This window comes from Triturus cristatus, chromosome 6 (assembly GCF_964204655.1).
Source record: "Triturus cristatus chromosome 6, aTriCri1.1, whole genome shotgun sequence".
NCBI lineage: Eukaryota > Metazoa > Chordata > Amphibia > Caudata > Salamandridae > Triturus > Triturus cristatus.
This window is the reverse complement of record NC_140589.1, coordinates 20719338-20744928: the sequence shown is the minus strand read 5'-3', so window position 1 is coordinate 20744928 and position 25591 is coordinate 20719338. Positions and strand designations below refer to the sequence as shown.

The 25591-nt window shown below is 48.1% G+C and overlaps 1 protein-coding gene across 1 annotated transcript in view; it reads right to left on the bottom strand.

The window, feature by feature from the left end:
* Window positions 1-25276, bottom strand: part of LOC146813660 (heme-binding protein 1-like) — a 96745-nt gene extending 71469 nt beyond the window's left edge. The window contains exons 1-2 of the mRNA XM_085610155.1: window positions 25058-25276; window positions 21782-21939 (exon numbers count right to left, since the gene is read on the bottom strand). Of these exons, the coding sequence (XP_085466281.1) occupies window positions 21782-21938 (157 nt within the window). The 5' untranslated portion in view covers window position 21939; window positions 25058-25276. The remainder of the gene's footprint in view (window positions 1-21781; window positions 21940-25057) is intronic.
* Between the last annotated feature and the right edge of the window lie 315 nt (window positions 25277-25591).

The following is a 25591-nucleotide window of genomic DNA, read 5'->3' as shown; positions in this document are numbered from 1 at the left end:
GTGGGCGTCTTCCTCTTGTTAGCTTCGGCACCGCTGTCCGGTCCTTCTTTTCTTCTTGTGGTTTCTTTTCCAAGGAAGCAAGGTTCAAGGGTGCCCCTAAAAACTAGATTTAGGGGTGTTACGGGTAGGTAAACGGTTGGGACCAATGGGTCCCCTTCCCTGGGGTGGGTACACCCCCTATTATGCCACCCTCCAGTGGGAGGGGGGCATACGCCTTTCGCTGGTTGGCTGGGTCCCTCTATCTGCAAGATGGCGGGGACTGAGAGTTGTGCTTCACCTCACCTCCCCACCTGAGGGGTGGAGTTGGCAGAGGTGGGTATACCTCTCGTCCTCACTTGTTTTTCCCACCGGTTCTCCCGCCCAAAGTGAGGGTCAGAACCAGTGGGGACCAGTTGCTGAAACCAGCAAGTGGCCTGGGGAACCTCACAAAGGTGGCAACCCTTTGAAGCTTCCCTTTTGTGGACCCTGCCCATCCTGGGGGAGGAGGCTTGGCACCGCGTCCCAGGATGTGCATTGTTTCAGACCCCCAAGAGCAGCAGGCTCTCGACCTAGGGGTCCAGAAACATGTCTTATGGTGACAGCTGGAAGCAGCCACTCAGTCTGGACACTAGTGGTAGGTGGTTTTCTGGGGGCATCTCTATGATGCCCTCTGTGTGCCTTTTTCATTAAGTCCCACACTGGCATCAGTGTGGGTTTAATGTGCTGAGAAGTTTGATACCAAACTTCTCAGTTTTCAGTGGAGCCATTATAGTGCTGTGGAGTTTGTAATGACAAGCTCCAAGCAACATATACTCTTAATGGCAGTACTGCACTTACAATGTCTAAGAATGGACTTAGACACTGTGGGGGTACAGGGCTCATGTACCTGTGCCCTCACCAATGGCATAGGACAACCAGCTAGAGGGGTGACAGATCTATGCCAGAGCAGTGGGTTGTAGACATAGCACACAGGGATGTGTGCCATATCGACTCTTTACTTTTTTCTGCACCAAGACATGCAGCCTGCAAAGGCATTGTGTGAGTGTAAAGGTACAGGACCTTACAGACCTCTAAGGGTGGCACAATAAGTGCTGCAGCCCTTAGAGGCCTTCCCTGGTTACAGTGTCCTGGGTACTTGTGGTACCATTTACCATGGGGCTGACCTGTGGCCAGAGATGCCAATTGGGTTTTCTTTTCAATGCAGTTTTAGGGAAAGAACATAGGCCCTGGGTACCTGAATGGCAGGAGCCCAGGGCACACTCAGTCAAAGTACATCAGCAGTTCAGCAAAAAGTGGGGGCTACCATGCAGAAAGAGGGCACTTTCTCACAGACACTCACTTGGCTTTCTTTTCTTCTGGAACACAGACCTCAATCAGTCTTTCTGGCTCCAATCTATCCTCGTTCTAGGACTCTGGTGTGCATTGTGACGCAAGGCTCCTCACTGAGCCGAATCTCTTTTATATCAATCTTCCTCCTTTTGCTGATTTTAGTTGTGATTTCAGTTTCTCTCTCCAGTCTTAAGTGGATGATACACAGATGAGAGTATCCGTCACAGTCTACTCTTCACCTCTGCCAGCAGTTTTCATGCATGTTTGTTGGCTGTGTCTCCTGCATACAAAATAATTCTCTTAAGCTTAATGGAGATAAAATCAAGCTGCTCCTATTCAGCGATGCCTCTCTCATTTGGTCCCTCTCTTGGTGGCCTCCGAGGTGGGTGCAGCCCCCCGCTCTACCGACTCTGCAAAGAATCTGGAAATCATCTTGGATGTTACTGTGACGTTTGTGAAGAAAATAAATGCCCCTACACTTTCCTGCTTGCGTTTCATATGTATACATGGTATGTAAGAAGATTCCATACTCCTGTTGGATTCATGCTGGTCAGTTGATTAAGCAATTGTCTTACGCATGGATTACTATAACTCACTGTATATTGGCCTCCAAGACAAACTCAAACGCGTATACAACTGGTTCAAAATCTGGCAGCTAGTATCATGCTTATCCTTCCCTTGTGTTGTCATATGTCTCCCTATCTTAGAGACTTTGGAACAGGGCCAGATGTTAAAGTCTTATGTATCTGCCCTAGCAGCCTATAACATTGCAACCTGGTCTAATTTAGAATCAATCACTACATCCCTAGGCACATGCTCCCTTCTGCTGTTGCCCCTTTGGAAGTAGCTCCCTGAGGCTCTCAATCCTGTGTGACAATAAAAGCCCTTGATCCTGTGCGACAATACAAGCCCTCGATCCTGCGTAACAATAACAACCCTCGATCCTGTGTGACAGTAAGAGCCTTCCATCCTGTGTGACAATAAGGGCCATCATTTTTGTGTGACAATATAAGCCCTTGATCCTGTGCGACAATAAGAGCCCTTGATCCTGTGTGACAATAAGAGCCCTCGATCCTGTGTGACAATGAGAGCCCTTGATCCTGTGTGACAATAAGAGCCCTCAATCCTGTGTGACAATAAGAGCCCTTCATCCTTTGTGACAATAACAGCCCTTGATCCTGTGTGACAATAAGAGCCTTCCATACCGTGTGACAATAAGAGCCCTTGATCTTGTTTAACAATAACAGCCCTCGATCCTGTGTGACAATAAGAGTCCGCCACCCTGTGTGACAATAACAGCCCTCCATCTTATGTGACAATAAGAGCCCTCGATCCTGTGTAACAATAAGAGCCTTCAATCCTGGGTGACAATAAGAGCCGTCGAAGCTGGGTGACAATAAAAGTCCTCCATCATCTGTGACAATAAGAGCCCTCCATCCTGGGTGACAATAAGAGCCCTCGATCTGTGTGGCAATAAGAGCCCTCCATCCTGGGTGACAATAAGAGCCCTCAACCCTGCATAACAATAACAGCCCTCCATCCTGTGTGACAATAAGGGCCCTTTATCCTTCTGCCTCATTTAATTATCCATCACAGATGTTGCCCTTAATTGTTCCAGCAAAAAGGAAATGCAATACACCCTGTGAAAAACCTATGCTCAGCAGATCAAATTCTCTTTGCAACACTGAAAAAAGGTGCTGGGACAGAGTCTGGCAGTGAGCACAAGGGTTAACTTTCAGCTGAGATCTGAGCGTCAACACCGATTTTCTATGATAGGGACCACTCCCGGGATTCAGTGGGCCACAGTAGTGCAAATGCAAAGGTTTGCCAGGGGTCACCAATTTGGATGATAACACTGTGGCTGCTAACATAAGTATGTGGAAAAGGGGCTCCGAGAATGGAGGAGGAAATAAAATGGATGAAAGCTAGTTAAAACACTCCGAGTTGTAGTGCTGGCAGTTAGAGTGGCATGCTGCATGTTGCCTGTGTGTGGACGACCACCTACACTTCTGAGGAGAGCAGAGGACGACCCATAAGACAGCAAATGAGTGTAGGCCTAACCGGGACAGATGCTGATACTGATGCCCGAGTGGTCTCCGCAGGGGGGAAAAGGGTTGTGCGGTGATTTCCCTGCAGATGCCAGGAGAGGCCCCCCAACCTGTGACAGTGGTACAGTTCTGCAGCGGACAAGAGACTGTAGAAATGCAACAACAACAAAAGAGGTAAACAAGATTTCTTTCGCACCATGGCCTCTAGAAAGTGCTGTCATTAGCACTTCTGCTCCATCTCCGAGGAGGCCTTTGCGATTTTGCACAAAAAACTGTTTTAACTTCAAAGCTGCTATTTTATTTTTTTATGTACTGTTGCTGTTCCCAAATTGCATTTTTAATCAGAAATGTGCACTGTTTGAATTTGAATTGGGGTGAGGGAGGACAGGAATCGAACCCTGAGTAGGGTGCCCTGAACGGTGGAACTAAGCGCCGCCATTTTAAGATGAGTGAGCGTTCTAGTTGCTCGATCCTGGGCAATATAAGGCGGGGCGCTGTGCAAACGTGCAGCGGACGCTCGCAGCGGGCGCGCCACCGGCATGCCGAAGGCAAACCCGTCTGCGCCCGTCAGCGTGCCGGAGGCAGCTGGAGCCGGTAACGCTGCCAGTTTTGTGTACAATCATGGGAAGCGCCCGAGTTAAAGCAGAGCAAGGCTACTTGACATTGGTAAGTGTGTGAGCTGCTGCACCCACTTAGCTTTGAACTCGGATGGTAATATCCCCGTGTGCATGCACTGCAACTGGGCGGCCTCCATCTCCAACTGCGAGACCAACTTGGGGACGAAGGTTAAGAGTACCCCGGGGCCTCTATCAGGTTCACAGAATTTGGAGGACAGACATGTAAAGGCCCTTCTCCTTAAAAAAACATGATTTGCATATCTATGATTTGCTGACGGAATCAAATCCTGATATACTGTTTCTAACAGAAACATGGCTTAATGAAGCCTCAAACCCCATTACTGCAAGCGCTATTCCCCCTAGCTACCAGATCATAAGGAGGGACCGGGCAATGGGTATAGGCGGGGGCGTAGCAATTATTTTTTAAAAGATCTTTTCCTGCTCCATAGCACCCACGGAAGAATTAGTTGGGGCTGAAGGCCTCGAATTTCACCTTGTAGTGTCTGCACATCAATCCTTGGCAGGAGTACTAATCTATAGGCCCCCTGGCCCCATCGGAAAGTTCCTTGAATCTATCAGTGATGTAATTTCCCCCTTCATCTTCAAATATAAGCATTGCCTGGTGTTAGGTGATTTTAATATTCACATGGACAGGCCAGCCGAGCAAGAGTTCATTATGCTGCGGGAATCATTGGCCATTTTCAATCTGCTCCCGTATGTCCATCACCCCACCCATGCGAAGGGATACATTCTGGATCAGATTTTCTCCAATGTACAGAATGAAACAGATGCACATCTTTGTAAGAAAGTGGCCCTGTATATACTGTTCCCAAATAGGTACAGTGTGTACAGAGTCCACAGTCCTCAGAGGTTTGGCAGAGGCAAAAGTTAGATATAACCTTACTCTCTAAAGTGGTAGCTTGGTCGAGCAGTAAGGCAGTATCAGAGGACAGTGTAAAGCATTTGTTGCACACACTAAGTCAGCAAATGGTCTCACACACTCAAGAACTGAACTCTTAGGCCAATGGTTTTTGGATAAAAATATGTTGTTTTATATTAGAACCAACAATAGGAATCAAAATATACTTTCTCAGAATGAGATGCTTTAGATGAATACTTTTCAATAGGCAATAGACTTTTGAATATAATAGTTACAGTGGTTGCAATAGGCAACACAATTTCAAACACAATAATACATTGAGCTCAATGGGAATTTCTAGTTAAATGCAATTAGTTACTTTAAGGATTACTTTTCTAACCACAGGACTGGATCCTGGATTCAATCCTGGGACATTTTCTGTAAACAATTGAGTAAAAGCGTTTTGGTTACAGTAGTGATTTTTAAGCAATATTTTGGTATTTTAAAAGTTGAAAAAGAATCACCAATGTTATCCTATGGGAGGAAATTCACTTAGCAGGTGAGTGGGGTTATTGTTACTTTTTCTAACTCAGTGTTAGATCCTGGATCCAGCACTGGGGCATCTCCTGTAAACAGTTGAAAGAACGTGTTTTTGTTATACAGGCGATTTTTAACGAATATTTGTAAGTTCGTAAAATCGACACTTGTAAACTTTTTCAGCCAAAACCAGGCAATGTTATCCTATGGAAGGAAATTCAAATTATAGGTAAAGTAAGTTCTCGTTACTTCTGTAATCCAGTGCTGGGCTCCTAGGTTCAGTCCTGGGACGTCTATCTAAAACAGGTAAGTAATTACATTTTCACAAATCGACAGAAGAAATTTCACAGAAAAACAGTCAATGGTTTCCTATGGAAGAAAATTGGGTTAGCGGTAAGTATGGTTGTAGTTACTTTTCAGGGTCAGTACTGGGCACCAGGATCCAGCACTGGGATCTCTCCTGATAGCAGGTGAGTATTTTTGTTTTCGTTACTCGGTTGATTTTAGGTGAATATTTTAAAGTTTAGAAACTCCACACTTAGAAGCATTTCCAAGTGAAACCAGTCAATGTTACCCTATGGAAGAAGAGAGAGTTATCGGCTTTTGGGTAAGTACTCGACTGGCAGAGTTAAGGTTCTGGGCATAGACTCAGGGGTCTCCCAGGGTCAGGTAAGTACAGTTGTTTCACCCTCAGCGGCACAGGGGCAGCCGGGTGCAGAGTGAGTTAGGCCCAATGTTATCCTATGGGAGGCAGGGGGCTCTTGGTTGGTGGCTGCTGGCTAGCAGGCCACGCGGCTGTGGGTGCTGGGCTCCTGGTCTCTTGCTCAGGGCAAATGGGGAAGTAGATTAGAGTGGAGATTGCACTGTCAGGGGCACTCGGGCGGCAGGGTGCAGGCTGCTTTTGAGCCGCCGGGCGCTCAATGGATTGCAATGAAATGAAGCTAAAGAATGAACAAAGGCTGCAAGCTCGGGGACGAAGATTCTTCAGGTGCGACCACCACTTCGAGAGGTAAGTTGGGTAGTTGGAGGATAGGTAGGCACCCAGGAGTTGGGCACAGGGGGCCGCAGGACGCCGGGGTGCCTTTTGGTGTCTGGGAAATCGTACCCACTGCTGGTCGCGGTTGGAGGGTTCCTGGTTCTGAGGCTGCAGGCGTCGGCAGGAGCGTCGAGGTGGGTCCTTGGGGGCTGGATTCGGGGTCACAGTCGCCGGGGGGGACGTCCTCAGGGTCTTTGTCCACTCCAGCACAGGCCAGGCTTGGCGGGTGCAGAGTGTGCAGGGTTTGCGATTCCTGGCTGATGCCTGGGGTCAGTTATTTGCTTTGAGCAGTACCACTGCTCGTGGGAGTCCCAGTTGCTTAGAGTCACAAGGTAGCCAGGTCCTCCAGGGTTTGTGAGGTTGCTGGACACTGGAGATGCCGGGGTTTAGCAGGAGCAGGTTCGAGGGTCGACAAGCCGGTAGGACTGGGGCCAAAGCAGTTGGTGTCTTCCTCTTGTCAGCAGCTGCACGGCAGGTCTTCTTGCTTCTTGATCTTCTTTGCAGTTTCGAAATCTGGATCTAAGGAAGGAAGGTTCAGGGGGCCCCTAAATACTGAATTTAGGGGCGTTACAAGTAGGTAAAGGGCAGGGACCAATGGGTCCCAGCCCTGGGGTGGGTACACCCCCTATCCTGCCACTCTCCTGTGGGGGGGTGGGCAGTAGCCTAGCCCTAATTGGGCAGGGCTTCCCATCCTCAAGATGGCGAGAGCCCGGAGATGTGCTTCACCTCGCCTCCCCCACCTGAAGGGTGGGGTTGGCAGAGGCTGGCACACCCCCTTTCCTTCCTTGGGGTTTCCGGCCAGTCTTCCCGCCAGAGTGGGGGTCAGAACCGGTAGGGGCCAGTTGCTGAGTACAGCAAGTGGCCTGGAGAAGCTCACAAAGGCGGCATGCCTTTGAAGCTTCCCCTGCCCATCCTGGGTGAGGAGACCTAGCACCTCGCCCAGGATGTGCATTGTTGCAGGCCCAGGAGAGCGGATGGTTCTCTACCCAGGGGTCCAGCAACATGTCTGCTGTGTGGCAGCCTAGGCAGCCCCTCAGATAAGACGTGGATTGTAGGTTAGGTTCAGGGGGCATCTCTAAGATGCCCTCTGTCGTGCATTGTACATTAAATCCCACACTGGCATTAGTGTGGATTTAATGTGCTGAGAAGTTTGAGACCAAACTTCTCAGTCTTCAGTGTTGCCATCATGGTGCTGTGGAGTTTGTGTTGACGATCTCCAAGCACCATATACTCTTGGATGGTAGCACTGCACTTACAGTGCCCAGGAATGGACCTGGGTACTGTAGGGGCACAGGCCTCATGCACCTGTACCCACACCACTGGCATAGGGCACCCAGCTAGAGGGGTGGCTGATGTATGCCAGGGCAGTGTGTGTTGTGGGCATGGCATACAGGGATGTGTGCCATGTCGACTCTCTGTTTTGTTCTGCACCCAGACACTCAGCATGCAAGGGCAGTGTGTGTGTGTGTCAGGGTACAGGGCCTCTAAGGGTGGCACAATTAGTGCTGCAGCGGTTAGGGGCCTTATCTGGTCACAAGGCCCTGGGTACTTAGTGTACCATTTACCAGGGGCTGACATGTGGCCAGAGATGCCAATTGGGTTTAGGTTTCAGCACAGTTTTAGGGAAGAAACATAGGCCCTGGGCACCTGATTGGCAGGAGCCCAGGGCACACTCAGTCAAAGTACATCAGCAATTCAGCAAAAAGTGGGGGCATACCATGCAAGAAAGATGGCACTTTCTCACACTCTTCCTCTAGTGTGGTCTGACCATAATCTCTTGGCTTTTAGAGTCAGTAAGGAGCCTAATTATCCTTGATACTACGGGAGGGTTCGCCCTAGTAGTTTTAAACCCTTCCATCAGATTACCCTAGAAGCCCTGACTAATGCACTTAGTCATCATCCGAGTCCCTTCATTGGCTCCCTCAAGAACGATGCACTCTGTCTGGGGAATTGGCTCCAGCTTCGCTCCTGGGAGCTTGCTCCCCCTACCTTGCGCTCAGCAAAGTCCGCCCGTGCCTCAGCCCCATGGTTTACAGTAGCCCTCAGAAAGAGCAAAAGTGGCTGTAAACGTCTGGAGAGGGCATGGCGGAAAAATGTCTACCCCGTGGATAAAACAACCTACAAACAGGCCCCTCAAGGTCCATTACAATAAAATTCTTGAGGAAAAGAAAACTTTCTTCTCCTTCAAAATCGACTCCGCAGGAAACAAAAGGGAAACAAAAGTAAAGACATTTTAAAAATAGTAAGACAGTTTTCATCTCCGAGTGCTGTTGACAGGCCTTTCACTCCCACCTGCGTATGGACTAGCCACCTAGCCTCTGAACACAGGGCCTCTCTCCCCCGGCACCCCTGCAACAGGGCCACTTTTCACACAGTTCCCTCCAATTCCCTTGGTAACATCTTTGGAGATAATGAAAGCCCTCAAGTCAGGTTCTCCCTCCGATCCATGCCCAGCCAAAGTATTAGCATCTGTAGCAGGGATCATTAATCCTGCTGCCAATTTGATCCTCAATGCCTCGCTGGAAAAGGGGCAGGTGCCAGGCAGATGGAAAAACGCAAAAATTCTCCCTCTGCTAAAAAAGCCTTTGGCCGCCCTTGGGGGCTTCAAATCATAGGCCAATATCATTACTCCCTTTCTTCTCCAAAGCCCTGGATAAATATGTGAATCTAGTCACTACAGAATATGTGGAAGCTAACCATGTGCTTCATTATAGCCTGTCTGGTATTAGAGTGAACCTTAGCACAGAGACAGCCCTGCTCGAAGTCTCTGAGGTCATAAAGGAGACATTAGATAAAGGTGGCAAAGCCTTGTTGATTCTACTGGACCTCTCCGCCGCCTTTGATACCGTGCCCCATGACCGGCTCCTGCAGAGACTTCAGGAGAGCAGCCTTGGTGGCACGGTACTTAAGTGGTTGCCCATCTAGCTGAGTCACATGGCGCAACAATAATTTCATACGCAGATAATACCCAACTGCTGTTTACATGCAACAAGGGTACTGATTTTAGGAGTGATGCGATTAACAATTGCCTGACGGAGGTGTTTTCCTGGATAAGAATGAACCAACTAAAGTGCAATCCGGAAAAATCGGAGATCCTTTTCTTTGGATCTTCAGCCAGCGACGTATGGCGTCAATGGTGGCATTCAGACATGTCCCCCCCTCTCCCCCTGCAACCTCAGTAAGTATAGTCAAGAACTTGGGGATCAAGCTAGATGATAATTTATTCATGAAAGCTCAGATCCAAACAGTAGTGGGTTCATGCTTTGGACTATTAAAAATGCAATATAACTTTCTTCCCTTACTACCAGTCACTCATAGGAAAACTATAGTCCAGGCTTCTACTGTCTCGAGGCAGGGCTACGTCAACGTCTTGTATCTGGGCCTCCCAGAATATCTACTGAACTTGGTTTTGGCTTTCAAAGCTTTACATGACACTGGTGCCTTTTATATAAGAAAGAGTCCAGCACTACATCCCGGGTAGAACTCGGAGATCGTCCTCACAGCAGCAGGCGATTATTCCCAAGTTTTCCCTTGTCTTCAATGATGGCCGCTCTTTCCTAGTGCAGGTCTCCCGTCTGTGGAAGTGCCTGCCACTGTCACTCAGACAGGTGCATGATTTACTCACCTTTAGGAAGAGGCTGAAAATCTGGCTATTTTAGCAATAGCCAACAGCCCTTCCTCCTTCAGTTATAGTGTCAGTATTTTGTCTTGAGGTCTTTCAGCCCCGGGACACTCTTTTGAATAGCTGTGCGCTTTTATAAATACCAATTTAAATTACATTACACCATGCCAATAGCAGAGAAGCCACAGATGATGAAGATGAGGAGACCAGAGAAGGGGAGAAGAGTTGGCCTAACGGCTAGGGAGGTCAACCTCGAATCCGGAGAACTGGGTTTGAGTCTCGACAATGACTCTGAACATACTGTGATTCTGGGCAAATCACTTAATCTACCCGTGCCTAACAAAATTGAATGTGTCCTCATGTAATGCAACTGGTGCTATGTAAAGCGCTCTGATATCCGATTTGGGTCAAGTTTGCGCTATATAAAACTCTGTAAAGGTTTGGATGCTATTATGTGTAGAGGGAGGTCGTTCCACACTTTAGGAGAGATGTAGGAGAAGGCTTGACTGCCGGATCTGCTTTTCCGTATCTGTGGGATTTGTACAAATAGAAGTCTGGGCGAGTGGAGGTGTCTGGAAGGTTTGTGTAAGCAGATGTGATTGTTGAGGTATATTGGGCCGGTGTTATGTAGTGTCTTGAAGGTGTAGTGAAGAGTATGAATCGTGCTCATGTGTGAACGGGAAGCTTGTACAGCTCCCACAGGTGTGATGCGATGCGAGTTCGGAGTGGGAGGTTGAGCGTGATTCTGACCGCCAAGCTCTGAATTGTCTGCAGCCTTCTGGTCAGTTTTATGTTGATCCAGGTATAGAGGGTGTTCCGTAGTCCAGCTTGCTTGTGACTTGTTTGTGATCAGGTTTTCCGGGTGCTGATTGGGAGCCATTTGAAAAATGTCCTTAGCAACTTCAGGGTATCGAAGCATGAGGCAGTGACAGCATGGCGGTCATGTCCAGTTTGCTGTCAGTGATGATCCTGAGGTTATTGGCGTAGGTGGTGGTTGTGGGTGTCAGTCCTAGCTCTTTTGGCGACCAGGTGGAGTCTTATGGTGATGTGCTCTTCAAAAGATCATGGTTTCAGTCTTATCGGTGGCCAGTTTAGACTGTTAGTGTTACACCTTAGATCCTGCACCCGTTCCTGAGCCCAGTTACGTTAGTACACTACAAGACCCAGAAGGCGGTGGGAAGGGGGAGGAGGTTGTGTGCTCTTGTAAACATCACCTGATCAGTGAGGCGTATATCTACCACTCCTCTGCCTGCTATCAGTGCTTCACAATCCTTCCTTCGGATGGACCACGCCTCCCTGCAGCTGCTTCGGTAAACTCCTTAATTGACTCTGCATCGTGTAGCGCGTTTGCTACTGGAATCGTTCTTGTCCCGTGTTTGGGAAGTTGCCTGTCTGCAGTACGTATCCTCAGTACTCTGGTGCCTATCTCCCGCGGCACCGGCGTACGCGTTACTTCCTTTACCCCTCCCCGTGTTCTTGGACAAGTCAGACGCCCGACGTTGGATTGCCGTCCCCGCCTCCTTCCGACCTACTTGAGTCCGCTGTTTGACTTCACCCTCGTCGTCTCCAAAGACGGCCGTTTCTGCCTCCTGAACTATCCTACATGAAGAAGGTTCTCAGTGGGTGCCCGGATAATTGCTTCACGCACTGGTCACGTTTCAATCCCGCTGTCATTACGGAGCCAGTTGTGCTTTTGGGGAATCCAGTTCAACTATCGCCAAGATCTTGTGCCCGGTGCCTCATGGAGCGTGAGAGGCTCGTGTGAAGCAGTTCTCGTACGTCCAGAAAGACTTCGTACAAGACACTGTAGCCGAAGCCATTCTCTTTCTGTTTGGACTCAGTGACCCGCTAAATTCAGACCGCTAGTGTCTCAATGCGTCTGGACTGCTACTAGCACAGCAATCCGCCCTTCCTCCACGGTGAGTTTGCAAGAGCACACATCCAGGGAAAGAGTTTAGGGGCGAGTATAGGTACTAGGGGAGGGGGAAAGTACACACTTGAGCCACATACGTACACACTCAGTTACTTACTGTTCCTCTCTCTTTTTCTATAGGAACTCATCACTCCTGAGACCCTGCTTCATATTCACACCCCGCTTCTATTTGATGGTCCACACTGGCTCTTCTCTCCCAGTGGGGTAGTTTATCTGGTTTGGTTACACATACGAACTAGGTGGTGCCCTAGGGGGAGAGTAGAGACCTATCTTCGCTCCCGAGGTTGGAACCTCTGCCTGGAACCTTGAGTCCTGACAGATTGTCAAGCCCACGAAACTCCCTAACCCCTGAGCGAAGATGGATAAAAACGAAACACTGGGTGGGGCCATGGCTGACCCTAACTCAGTTGTAACCATGTCTGAATTAGCACTGGTGGTCACTAACTTACAACTTGAACTCCAGGCGGTTAAAAATGATAATTTGCGTCTTACTCTAGAATTGAACACCTTAAGAGACCAACAACGGCCCAGTACCTCAGATGGCGCCGTCAAGCAAAAGAAGACTTATATTCAGCCAGCCCGGTTCCAAATGCCCTCATTAGGGGCTGATTCCCCTGCAGGGGTAGCACCTGCACCTGCACCTGTAAACGTCACAGTTTTGACCCCTCCTCACACTCCTCTGGCCATGCCTGAACGGTACTCCGGAAATAGCCAGAAATTTGCCGTGTTCATGAATCAGTGCCATTTACAATTTTTATGTAGATCTCCTGCCTTTCCTGATGACGCAGCTAAAGTGGCCTTCATCATTTCATATTTATCAGGCAACGCAGCCTTATGGGCGGTTCCATTAGTGGATAATGATGACCCTATCTTGTACGACCTAGCCCGGTTCAAGGACAGCATGAAAAACCTTTTTGCTCGTCATGCCTATATGCAGGCCAGCGACAATGAGTTGTTGGGGTTGAAACAAGGTTCAAAAGATTTGGTGACCTATATCACCACGTTCAATCGGCTGGTAGCCGAAACCCAATGGCCGGAAGACAAGCGAACATCTCTGTTTTATAGAGGGCTTAGAGACGAGTTAAAGGATATCCTCTCCCAAATTGTTAATCCCCCGGAAGACTGTCCTTCGTTCATAGATTTGGTAGTCAAGCTGGAACATAGATTGAGTGAGAGGAAAGGAGAACGCACGAAAGGCGACTTTTCCCGTCTCCTGATGACGCGTGGGGATAAGAGGGAAGTGAAAGAGGGAACAGAACCTATGCAGATAGGGGGAATACGTGGCCCTCTAAGTAAAGAAGAAAAAGAGAACTTGATTTGTGTCTATACTGCGGTAAAGCGGGACACTATGCTAAAGACTGTTTGGCCAAACCAAGGAACAGCGGATGACCAGCAGGAAGTAAGAGTAGTCTGTCGGTTCAGTCGGAAAACTAACAGACTTGGAGATAAGAGAGACCTGTTCTTCAAGTCCGATGATTCCTTCGGTCTCTGCATATTTAGCCAACACCTCCTTTGTTGCGCCTAAACATTTAACTATATCTGTAGTATTATTCTTATCTGCTAGTAACAAAACACCTTTATCACTCATGCTGGATTCAGGAGCCACAGGTAACTTCTTGGATATTGCTTTAGCAAAATCCCTTGGCATAGAGTTCATACCAAAGACTCATCCCGAGACAGTTAAAGCGGTAGATGGTACAGAGCTTTCCTCCGGTAAAATCACTTTCCAAACACCGGCAATGGTGATGGTTTGTGACAATGGTCATACCGAGAACATCCAGTTCGATTTAATAGCAGCTCCTAATTTTGGTGCTATAGTAGGAGTGCCTTGGCTTCAAACACATAACCCCCTCATCGATTGGGTCACGAGAAAAGTCACCCTACGATCCCCCTATTGTCTTCAACATTGCTATCAGGATACAATCCCTATCAATACCTCTGTTACCTGTGCTCTCAGCTGTTCTGATGGCTCCGCGTTACCTGCGGAGTATCGTGAGTTCGCGGCTGTCTTTGATGAAGTCAAGGCCGTGGCTCTCCCGCCTCATAGAACATTCGATTGTCGCATTGACCTGATTCCAGGGGCCGAACTGCCTGTGAGTCGAGTCTATGCTTTAACTGAACCAGAAAGCAAGTATTTACAAGAATACTTGCAGGACATGTTACAAAAGGGTTTCATTCGCCATTCTACATCCCCGGTCTCCTCACCACTTTTCTTTATACCTAAGCGGGAAGGTGGTTTGAGAGCCTGTCTGGACTATAGATCCCTGAATAAAGTAACAATTAAGAACAAATATCCTCTCCCTCTAATTCCGGGGCTTTTGGACCAAGTTCGGAAAGCTAAGATCTTCACTAAACTTGAATTGAGAGGCGCATACCATCTTATCAGAGTGAAAGACGGGGACGAATGGAAAACGGCATTCCGCACGAAATTCGGACTCTATGAGTACTGCGTAATGCCGTTTGGCCTTTGCAATGCCCCGGCAGCATTCCAATTTTTTTATCAATGAAATCCTGAGAGAATACCTCGATGTGTTCGTTATAGTATTCATCGACGATATTTTGGTATATTCTCAGAACACACAAGAACACGTCTCCCATGTTAAGAAGGTTCTCCAGAAACTCCAAGATAACCATCTCTTTGCCAAATTAGAAAAATGTCTCTTCCATGTAGAGAAGGTGGACTTTTTAGGCTTTGTGATTTCACCTGACGGCATCCATATGGATCCCGCAAAAACCAAGGCCATTACACAGTGGGCCAGTCCCACTTCCGTTAGGGAGGTGCAATCTTTCCTTGGTTTTGCCAATTTTTACAGGCGTTTTATAGACCACTTCTCAGAGCTCATTACACCCATCACCAGACTATTAAAGAAGGGAGTAGTTTTTCAGTGGGACGAGACTGCTGAACGTTCTTTCCAGGCTTTGAAAGATAAGTTTGTGTCGGCCCCAATTTTGAGACACGCAGATGAATCTCAACCTTATTACATGGAAGCTGATGCTTCTCAATATGCAGTTGGGGGAGTATTGCTGCAAAGAGATCTCTTAACTGGTACGCTCCATCCTGTTGCATACTACTCAAAGACTCTGGCCCCCGCTGAACAAAATTATACGATAGGGGAAAGAGAACTACTTGCTATTAAATTGGCCTTTCAGGAGTGGAGGCACTATTTATTGGGTTCACCTCATGTCATAACCATATATTCAGACCACAAGAGTCTCCAGTTTTTCAGGTCAGCAAAGGCACTCACACCCCGTCAGATGCGATGGGTGTCCTTCTTTAGCGAGTATGACTTCGTCATAAATTTCAGACCTGGCGCAAAACATGGCAGAGCTGATGCTCTATCTCGCCTAGGAAAGGAATTCAGGTGCACCATCGATACACCATTGCCATTGATACCCGCCAACAAGATAGTGGCTGCGGGGGACAGACAAGAGAACGTACCCATTCCTTTTCTTGACAAACTGATTGAAGCTTCACCTCCCTCAATAAAGACGAATGGTTACAAGACCCGCTGAACACAATCGAAAACTCTTTGTTTTTTCACGAAGGGTTGTTGAATATTCCTTCTATAGAGTTACAAAAGGAAATAATCCAGTGGTGTCATACTCTCCCACTGGCAGGACATCCGGGAAGTGATAAAACAATACAATTGTGCAAAAGGTGGTTTTGGTGGCCTAGTATGTCTGTACTCATCCACGAGTTCGTTAAAGCCTGCCCTGTGTGCGCGAGACAGAAATCCCTTCGTTGTGCACCCGCTGGGTTATTACATCCCTTACCGGTTCCTCAAAGCCCTTGGTCTTCCATCAGTATGGATTTTATAACAGACTTACCACGATCCCAGGGATTTACTACCGTCTTGGTAGTATTTGACATGCTTACTAACATGGCTCATTTCGTACCCCTCAAGAAACTACCCACAGCCGAAGAGTTAATAGACACTTTTATCTCACATATCATACGTTTGCATGGCCTGCCCTCAATCATAATTTCGGATAGGGGCCCCCAATTTATTTCTAAGTTCTGGCAGGGTATTTGCACAGCCCTTCATTTAGATCATCGCTTGTCCTCGGCATATCACCCGCAGACAGACGGGCAAACAGAGCGCACTAATCAACGATGGAACAATACCTAAGATGTCTGCTGAGCACAGTCACAGGGGAATGGGTACAAGCACTTCCATTGGCGGAGTTTGCCTATAACAACTCCACTCACTCAGCATCTAAAATATCCCCCTTTTTCTTTTCCTACGGGTATCATCCCCGTTTCTTGCCTTTGTATCTGCCCCCTTCTGTTGCTCAATTCCCTGCAGTAGAAGAACATCATGCCAGGCTCACTCAGATATGGAAACAAGCAATACATGAACTCACAGAGACTAAGGAAAGAATGAAGAGACAAGCAGACACACATAGAAAACCTGCACCAGAGTATCAGCCAGGCGATCAGGTGTGGTTAGCCACCAAAAATTTGAGGTTACCAGGACCACGTAAGTTACAACCCAGATATGTAGGGCCCTTTGTTGTACAAACAGTCATCAATCCTGTTGCCCTGAAATTAGAACTCCCTGGGGAAATGAAAATTCACCCGGTGTTCCACACCTCTTTGCTTAAACCCTATCTAGAGCCCTCTTGTACAGAGCCACCCCCTCCTCCTCTTCTCATTAACGGGGAAGAAGAATACGAAGTCAGGCGTATAGTAGACTCTAGACGGGTCCAAGGAAGATTACAATATCTAGTTGATTGGGTAGGTTATGGCCCAGATGACAGGACCTGGGAACCAGCTGCTCATGTACATGCCCCTACTTTGGTCAGACGCTTTCATGCCTTGAACCCTCGTAAGCGCAGACCGGTAGGAAGACCTTTAGGGGGGGGAACTGTTACACCTTAGATCCTGCACCCGTTCCTGAGCCCAGTTACGTTAGTACACTACAAGACCCAGAAGGCGGTGGGAAGGGGGAGGAGGTTGTGTGCTCTTGTAAACATCACCTGATCAGTGAGGCGTATATCTACCACTCCTCTGCCTGCTATTAGTGCTTGACAATCCTTCCTTCGGATGGACCACGCCTCCCTGCAGCTGCTTCGGTAAACTCCTTAATTGACTCTGCATCGTGTGGCGCGTTTGCTACTGGAATCGTTCTTGTCCCGTGTTTGGGAAGTTGCCTGTCTGCAGTATGTATCCTCTGTACTCTGGTGCCTATCTCCCGCGGCACCGGCGTACGCGTTACTTCCTTTACCCCTCCCCGTGTTCTTGGACAAGTCAGACGCCCGACGTTGGATTGCCGTCCCCGCCTCCTTCCGACCTACTTGAGTCCGCTGTTTGACTTCACCCTCGTCGTCTCCAAAGACGGCCGTTTCTGCCTCCTGAACTATCCTACATGAAGAAGGTTCTCAGTGGGTGCCCGGATAATTGCTTCACGCACTGGTCACGTTTCAATCCCGCTGTCATTACGGAGCCAGTTGTGCTTTTGGGGAATCCAGTTCAACTATCGCCAAGATCTTGTGCCCGGTGCCTCATGGAGCGTGAGAGGCTCGTGTGAAGCAGTTCTCGTACGTCCAGAAAGACTTCATACAAGACACTGTAGCCGAAGCCATTCTCTTTCTGTTTGGACTCAGTGACCCGCTAAATTCAGACCGCTAGTGTCTCAATGCGTCTGGACTGCTACTAGCACAGCTATCCGCCCTTCCTCCATGGTGAGTTTGCAAGAGCACACATCCAGGGAAAGAGTTTAGGGGCGAGTATAGGTACTAGGGGGAGGGGGAAAGTACACACTTGAGCCACATACGTACACACTCAGTTACTTACTGTTCCTCTCTCTTTTTCTATAGGAACTCATCACTCCTGAGACCCTGCTTCATATTCACACCCCGCTTCTATTTGATGGTCCACACTGGCTCTTCTCTCCCAGTGGGGTAGTTTATCTGGTTTGGTTACACATACGAACTAGGTGGTGCCCTAGGGGGAGAGTAGAGACCTGTCTTCGCTCCCGAGGTTGGAACCTCTGCCTGGAATCCTGACAGTTAGTCTTCAGCCAGTGTTTGATTTCAGTCGCGCAGGCATTGAACTTGACCTGGGTACTGGGCGTTGTGTCTGTGATGGAGGGAATGACTTGTATGTCTTCGGTGTACGGGAGGATGTTGATATCATGAGAGTGGATGATGCTGACTAGATGGATCATGTATGCGTTGAAGAGGGTGGGGCTCAGGAAGAATCCTTCTGGAACTCCATAGATGAGGTCGCAGGCGATGGATGTACAATGCCAGGCTGGATGACTGTGTCCTTCTAGTCAGGAAGGAGCAGATCCATTGGAGTGCATGCTCTTGGATTCTGAAGTTGTGTACGCATTGGATGAGGATGAGATGGGAGACTGTATCAAATGCTGCTGAAAGGTCCAGGAGGATGAGGATTGCTGTGTCTCCTCTATCCAGAGTCATGTGAATGTCATCTTTGGCAGCGACGAGGGCAGTTTCCATGCTGTGATTGGTTCTAAAACTAGACTGAGTGTTGTTGAGGACTTGGTGGTCGTTGAGGTATTTGGTGAGGTGTCCATTGGTGATGTTTTCAAAAGACCTTTGCTAACAAAATTCAAAATTAATTGAAGAAAACTCCATCCTCAACCCCACCCAATCCGGATTCCACAGCAACCACAGCACTGAGACCGCTCTACTCGCTGCCACAGATGACATCCGCACCCTCCTCAACCAAGGACACACCGCAGCCCTGATCCTTCTCGACCTCTCTGAAGCCTTCGAAACCGTCTCCCACCGCACACTCACCGCCAGACTCCACAACGTCGGCATACAGGGAACCACCCTCAACTGGCTCTGCTCCTTCCTCACCAGCAGAACTCAAAGAATCAGACTCCCACCCTTCCTCTCCGAACCCACAGAGACCAACTGTGGAGTATCCCAAGGATCATGGCTCAGCCCCACGCTCTTCAACATCTACATGGCCCCCCTCGCCGCCATAGTCAGACAGCACAGACTTAGCATAGTAGCCTACGCCGACGACACCCAGCTCACCCTCTCCCTCACCAAGGAAACTTCACCACCAGACTCAACTTCAAGGAAGAAATGAAGGACGTGGCATCCTCGATGAGCAGCAGCTGCCTAAAGGTCAACTCGGAGAAGGCAGAGGTCCTCGTCCTCGGACCCTCCCCCTCTGCTTGGGACAACACCTGGTGGCCCAGCACCCTCGGCAGCCCTCCCACCCCCAGGGACCACGCACAAAACCTCTGCATCATACTCGACTCCTCCCTCTCCATGACCCAACAGGTCAACGCCGTCCCCTACATCTGCTTAAACACCCTCCTCATCCTCCGAAAGACATTCAAATGGACCCTCCGCCCGAATCAAGGAAGACCGTCACCCACGCACTCATAATCAGCAGACTGGACTACGGAAATGCTCTCTACGCCGGGATCAACAAGTCTCTGCTCCACAAACTCCAGACCATACAGAACACCGCAGCAGACTCGTCCTCGGCATCCCTCGACATACACACATCTCCTAACGCCTGTGTAACCTCCACTGGCTACCCGTCGAGAAGAGAGTAACTTTCAAGACACCCATGCCTACAAATGCCTCGACAACACCGGACCCCAATATCTCAACGATAGAATCTCCTTCCAAGTACCCAAGAAGAACTTCCGATCCGCCAACCACGCACTCCCCGAACCCCCTCGCATCCGCAGAGCAGGAACGGGTGGAAGAACCTTCTCCTACATAGCGGCCAAGACCTGGAACGAGCTCCCGATCGACATCAGACGCACCCCCATCCTGCACATCTTCAGGAAGACCCTCAAGACCTGGCTCTTCGACTGACCGGAGCTGCCTTCCTCCTGCCCCCCAGCGCCTTGAGACCCTCACGGGAGAGTAGCGCGCTTAAAACTCCCTGATTGATTGATTGATAAGAATAGTAGCTGGGAAATCAGTATGTAGTTGGCAAGTATTGAAGGGTCGACAAAGGGTTTCATCAGCAATCGGCAGACAGTTGCATGTTTGCAAGGATCTGCGAAGGTCGCGAAAGCAGTGGAGGTATTCAGAATGGGTGTGAGCATGACACTGATGGATTGCACTCCTCTAGAATAAATTTGGTGGGGGCACGGGTCTGATGGGGCCCCTGAGTGGATGGAGTTCATAGTGGTGGGGATTTCTTCTGGGGTGATTATGGGCCATGTGGTTAGCACTGGTTTATTGGGTAAGATTGGGGGGTATTTGGAGAGGTCTGATGGGTCGGGTTGTGGGCATTAGTTGCTGTAAATGGCGGTGATTTTGTTGCTGAAGGATTCAGAGATTATTGCAGAGGTCCTGCATGGGGTTAACCAAGTTGGAGGCGGCCGATGGCAAGATGAAATCTTTCACAATGATGAAGATATCTTTTCTGCTGTCGGTGCTGGCATCAATGTAGTCCACCAGAGGGGTGCGTTTGGTGGTCTGGCTCATTTGATGGAAGCGTCTTAGGGCAGAAATTAATGTACTTCTGTCTGCATTGTCCTGGCACAGTCTGCTTTTGTTTTCGGTGCCATTTTATTGGCCTGAGTTCGTCCATGTACCAACATGCCTGGGGTATGGATCATGTTGCATTGCTGTGTTTGAAGGGGCAAGGGAGTCGGGACAGGAGGTGATTGCTTTGGGGAGGCTGTAGCTGTATTCTGGTAAGTGGGTGTTGAAAGTGGCATTCCAGTCCTTGTCCGTGATGCTGTTCCAGTTTCGGCGGGCTGGTCTGGTAGCAGTGAGTGTATGTTGAACAGGGACAGGGATGCTAAACTTGACAAGAGTGTGGTCTGTCCAGGGGACTGGTGTGGGCTTGGCAAAGCAAATGTTGCTGTATTGGGTGAAAATAGGGTCTAGGAGGTGTCCGGAAATGTGGGTGTATCCCTTTACTCGCCGTGTGAGGCCCAGGTTTCCAAATTCTTCAATGAGTGTTCTTGAAGATTAACAATACTTGCAATGAGTTGTACAGCCCTTACCTTGAGCGGGTTTCTTCCAGCGCAGCGTAGGCAAAGACACAAGAACTTTCAAATGATTTTGTTTTCTTTAAGTACTTTTAAGTTGATTAAACACAGTTCAGTCCGTTTAAGCGAATATCCAGAATGAATCACAAATTGTCTAAGCATTGGCCTCAAAAAATATGTCCCTCTCATCCTGTACTAAAAAAGGTGGCAATAGTTAAGTGATCTCCAAATTGACAGCAAGAGCCTCCTGGTTTTTCCTAAACTTTGGTGCACACACACAATGCAAAAAGTCTCCTTTCAGGCTGTAAGCGATCACCAAAGTTTGCAGATCAAGCTGGAGGTGCTTGGTAACGTGTTGGTCGAGATGAGCACTGGGGGCTCTCTCTAGTCCTGTGAAGCTGAGGGTTACACATAATGGCAAGGCATACCAATCAAATACTTTATTTCGGCATCAGTGCCATAAAAAGGCATACATAGTCTTGCACATAAGAACAGTCAAAGGTTCCTAAGTGACATTTATGACATCATGCAAAAACAGTATCCTATAGATGCCTGTAATATCAGAGGGATGGATGTGACTTTGGCCTCGAGAAAGGTCCTTTGTGTATGGTGACTGAGTTAATCCAAAGAAAGAAAGAGTGTGCAAGAGCTAGTGAAGAAAAAAAGAAGGAAGGGTGCTAAAAGGTGGGGAACAATGGGAGAAGACAGGCAGGAAATCACAGGGAGAGAAAACAGAAGAGTTAACAAGTGACAGACAGAGCATGACATAGGTCGGAATAAACTCAAAGAAGATGGGAAGAAGACAGAAAATGGCTAAGAAAAAAACAGTAACAAGAGAGCCCACAGGGTTGATCTCTATACAAAGAAACTCACCAGGAGGAAGGCTGACGCTGTGAGTAGTTGCCACAACCTCCCAGCGAGAGAACAACTGGCTCTGTGCTAAATTATCCTGCTGCTGTTCCTGGAGCCCATCATCTTCCATCAGCTCGTCATCTAACTGGTTCAGGTCCTCCAGAGTGATGAGGGACATCCTGTGACACAGAGGTAGGCAAACAAGTAAATACTTGAGACCTTGTGAAGCAGAAACAACACACCAGAGAGATGGAATGTGTTTTGCATAACCTTGAATCCCCACACACATTATTCTCCCCCTGCAGAAATGGATTTTCCTGCAAGAACCTCAAATGAGCTAAATGTCACTGATGCATTCTAATTATTGTATTTGGTACTTGTGCTGCCTGAGGTGGGCACTGTGTCTCCATGCAAACCTTCAATAACAAGGAAAGACCAAGCTTATAGAGGAGCACCATGGCATTTCAGTGAGCGTGTAGTAGTATCTGGTTTCTGTATTTCAGCAATACTTATGACAAGGATTGCTTTATCTGCCCTTGAGTTGTGTAGGCCCCAGAAAGCTGGCCTCACAAATTAGATGTGCTTAGGGTACCAGAATCACACACTGCAGACTTTCTCCCATTGAGTTATTCTTCTGGATGGCTCAGTGACATTGTATTGTATTGCAACATTTATATAACACTTACTATCCATATGTGGGGCGCAGAAGTGCTTGCCTACATGGGTAACAGGGAAAATATTGTGTAGCATGTGTAGTTATAAGCATGTTGCCTTTTTTGGTCCTATGTGGGAAGTGTTTCCATATCATGCATGATGATCACTGAGGTGTAGTTATCTTGTTCTGGGAGTAGCGCTTAGCAGTGTGATGAATGAAGTGTGAGAGGCAGGCACTCAGTTTATGGTTTTCAGTAAGCTGGTAGCTTTGAGCAGATCTGTAGGTCACTTTATGGTATTTCTTACTTTCATAGTCCACTTAGCAGGTTACTGAACAGGATTGTTTCTTTTAAGATATTTTGTTTAAAAAATGTTTGTTGCTGGGCAGACATAGGTTAAAGGGAGAAATGGTGGAGAGGCCTGCAGGGATGGACATTGATATCATCATCCCATATCTAATTGCTATAATGAGATGTCAAGAAGCAGCCGTAGTAAGTAGCTTGTTGGGACCTCCAGTGGTGGACTAAAAGAAAGTCCTCTATTGGCCAGCAGCACGCAGAATTATCTTTTCAGTTATTCAATAAATATCCAGCTAGTAATGAGGTGGGTCATGATTTCAAAACCAAGCAAATTAGAAATAAACTTTCCCTCAATCTGAGTTAGTAAATGGCGTAAGAGTAAATCGACCAGTAGTAACACCTGTTATTTAAAGAGCTTAGACACAGTGGAAGCATTCAATAATAATCACTTGTTATTATTACAAAACTCAATTCGCCATCACTTTGATTGTGATACTTTCCTTGGACCCATGTTCACCCTCTGAACGAAATAGTCTCCACTGGCCTGAGTAGAATGACATGCCTTCACAAAATCTTTCATCTTCACTGAGTTCAAATGAACAACTATTTGGAGACTGAGAGGGCCGGGAGTGATTAATACTACCTCTACACAGTTGCTAAAAGTCCCATATCATGGGTGACACCAACAGTCCTGTTTTTTTCAGACGATGGAAAGGTACATTCTGGGACATGTTGGGACCTGTTGTTTTTAGGTCTCGTCTGTGAAAACGCATGCCCTGCTGGCGTATGTTTTCTCGCTTGCAAGAGATTTTATTTACTATAAGGGTCTTGAAGCCCACCCATTGCTTACCATACATGAGCTTCATTTGTCTTACTGCCTCCTAATTCGGTAGTGCGTGCCAGCTTCACTTCCTCTTCTGTCCTCTGAAACATGGACCAAGCACAGATAGCTTTATCTTGATGAGGGTCCTTCCGCTGCTAGCCCTGTGATTGAAGTACTATATATCTTTCTAACTAGTGCAGTTATTCCATCCTCCACCCAACTATTATCAATGTTTCTTCTATTGTCCAGCCCCACCCCCTGCTCATGTTGATTCTTCCCTCCATCCCTCCTACCATTCCTGTTGTATGTGTTGCCTCTTCCCCACCTCCACGTGGCACAAGAAAAAGAAGCGCTATAATGCTGCACCTTCTGGTAGCTTCCCGTTCTTGCACTATAGCACTTTCTTTTAATAACGTTTAGCCATGCTGATCAGCAGCCATACTGCTCTATAACATGGCTAAAGGACATTGGCAAAGCCATAGCTTTAATGCAGCTAGAGGTGGGCGAGCCATTGAATGCTCAAGCCAGGCTTGATCCTGAAGCTTCGCTCTGGCTCAGCTCGAGGTCCTGTTGGAACCTCGAGCCTATAACGAGCCGAGCTTTGCTGTATCTTCTGCCTGCTATCCTCCCACAACCCAGGATGTGGTGCCAGGGCTGCTGACTGTGGAACTGGGGAGCAAAGTTTGAGTCTCAGCGTCAGCTCAACATACCGTGATCTGGACAAATCATTTAATCTTCCCATGCCTATAAACCATGACCCTGACTGTAATTGAACTGCTGCTCATGTATAGCGCTCCAATGCCTTCAGACGAAGTTTGCACTCTAATAAAACTTTGGAAAAAAACACAAGGAGATAAAAGCAAGCCTTTAACAGACTAAAGATAAATAGGCACCTTTATTGACTGGTTTGTATGAAGTGAAACCAGAAAACCTGGATAAACCGCACCTTACCACTTAAATTGTGTGATCTTTGTGTTTGATTTGAGAAGACACCAATGTTGCTTTATAATAATCTGGGTCAGGTGCTGGGTTTACATGACAGCAGTCTGGTCTCAGTTCATCAAAGGTTCATGTTTAAAAACGATCACTTTTAGTAAAGTACTTCTCAGCGCAGTGCCATAATTGGACCAATCAAGGTCAAAGCTTCCATACGTTAAAGAAATACACTTTTATGAATTTTGAAGAGTCTTTATCATATTGTACGTGGTTTGCTGTAACATAACAAACATGTTCAGGGCTCGGCTCGTGCCGTAAGTGCCGAGTCCGAGACAGACCCTCGGTTCGGCTCCCCCTGTCCATTTACTGGTTCGCCCACCTCTGGGTACAGCCGAGACTTCATGGCTTTGCCAATGCTTGTTTTTCCACATCACCCTGGGCTCACGTGCTGCGAGCGCCTCCTGCCGGCCGGTACCTGACACTACCGGGGCCCCCACGTCAGCTCTGGGCGCTCCCAGTCAGGGAGGAACAAGAGGGTCAAAGGTCAAGCACCTGGACTGCCTCAGCGGGTCAAAGGTCACGCACCTGGCGGGCTGCAGCAGGCCAACGGTCACGCACTTGAACGGTCTGGACAAGGTCCGGCGGATTGTGTCTGCCTCACAAGCGGCTCCGTGCGGTGTTTACTTCACACCAGGAAGTAATTATCAGCTGCGTCGTTAGGACCAGACGGCGTCAACCGGGAGAATGGACAGCGATGACGGACAAGCGCTGCCACGAGCCATCTTGCTACAGGCGGAAGTGTGTGATAGAAGCAGAACGCAGACTCGCGAGCCATCTGGCTGTGCGTACTAGAATATTTAAACATTTACGGTACTATGCGGACGTATATCATGCCACAGAACAAGTATCATGCAGCTAAGAGGGATGTGGCCTTACGGCTAAGAACTGCCGACTTTGAAGATGTACACAACCGGGTTCGAACCTCGGCGTCGGCTCAACTTTTTGTGATTCTGGGCAAATCACTTCCTCTCCCCGTGCCTACCAAATAATGGATGTGGTGCTCATGTAAAGCCGCGGGTCGAGTTCGCGCTATATAAATCTGAAAAAACTGGATTCCTT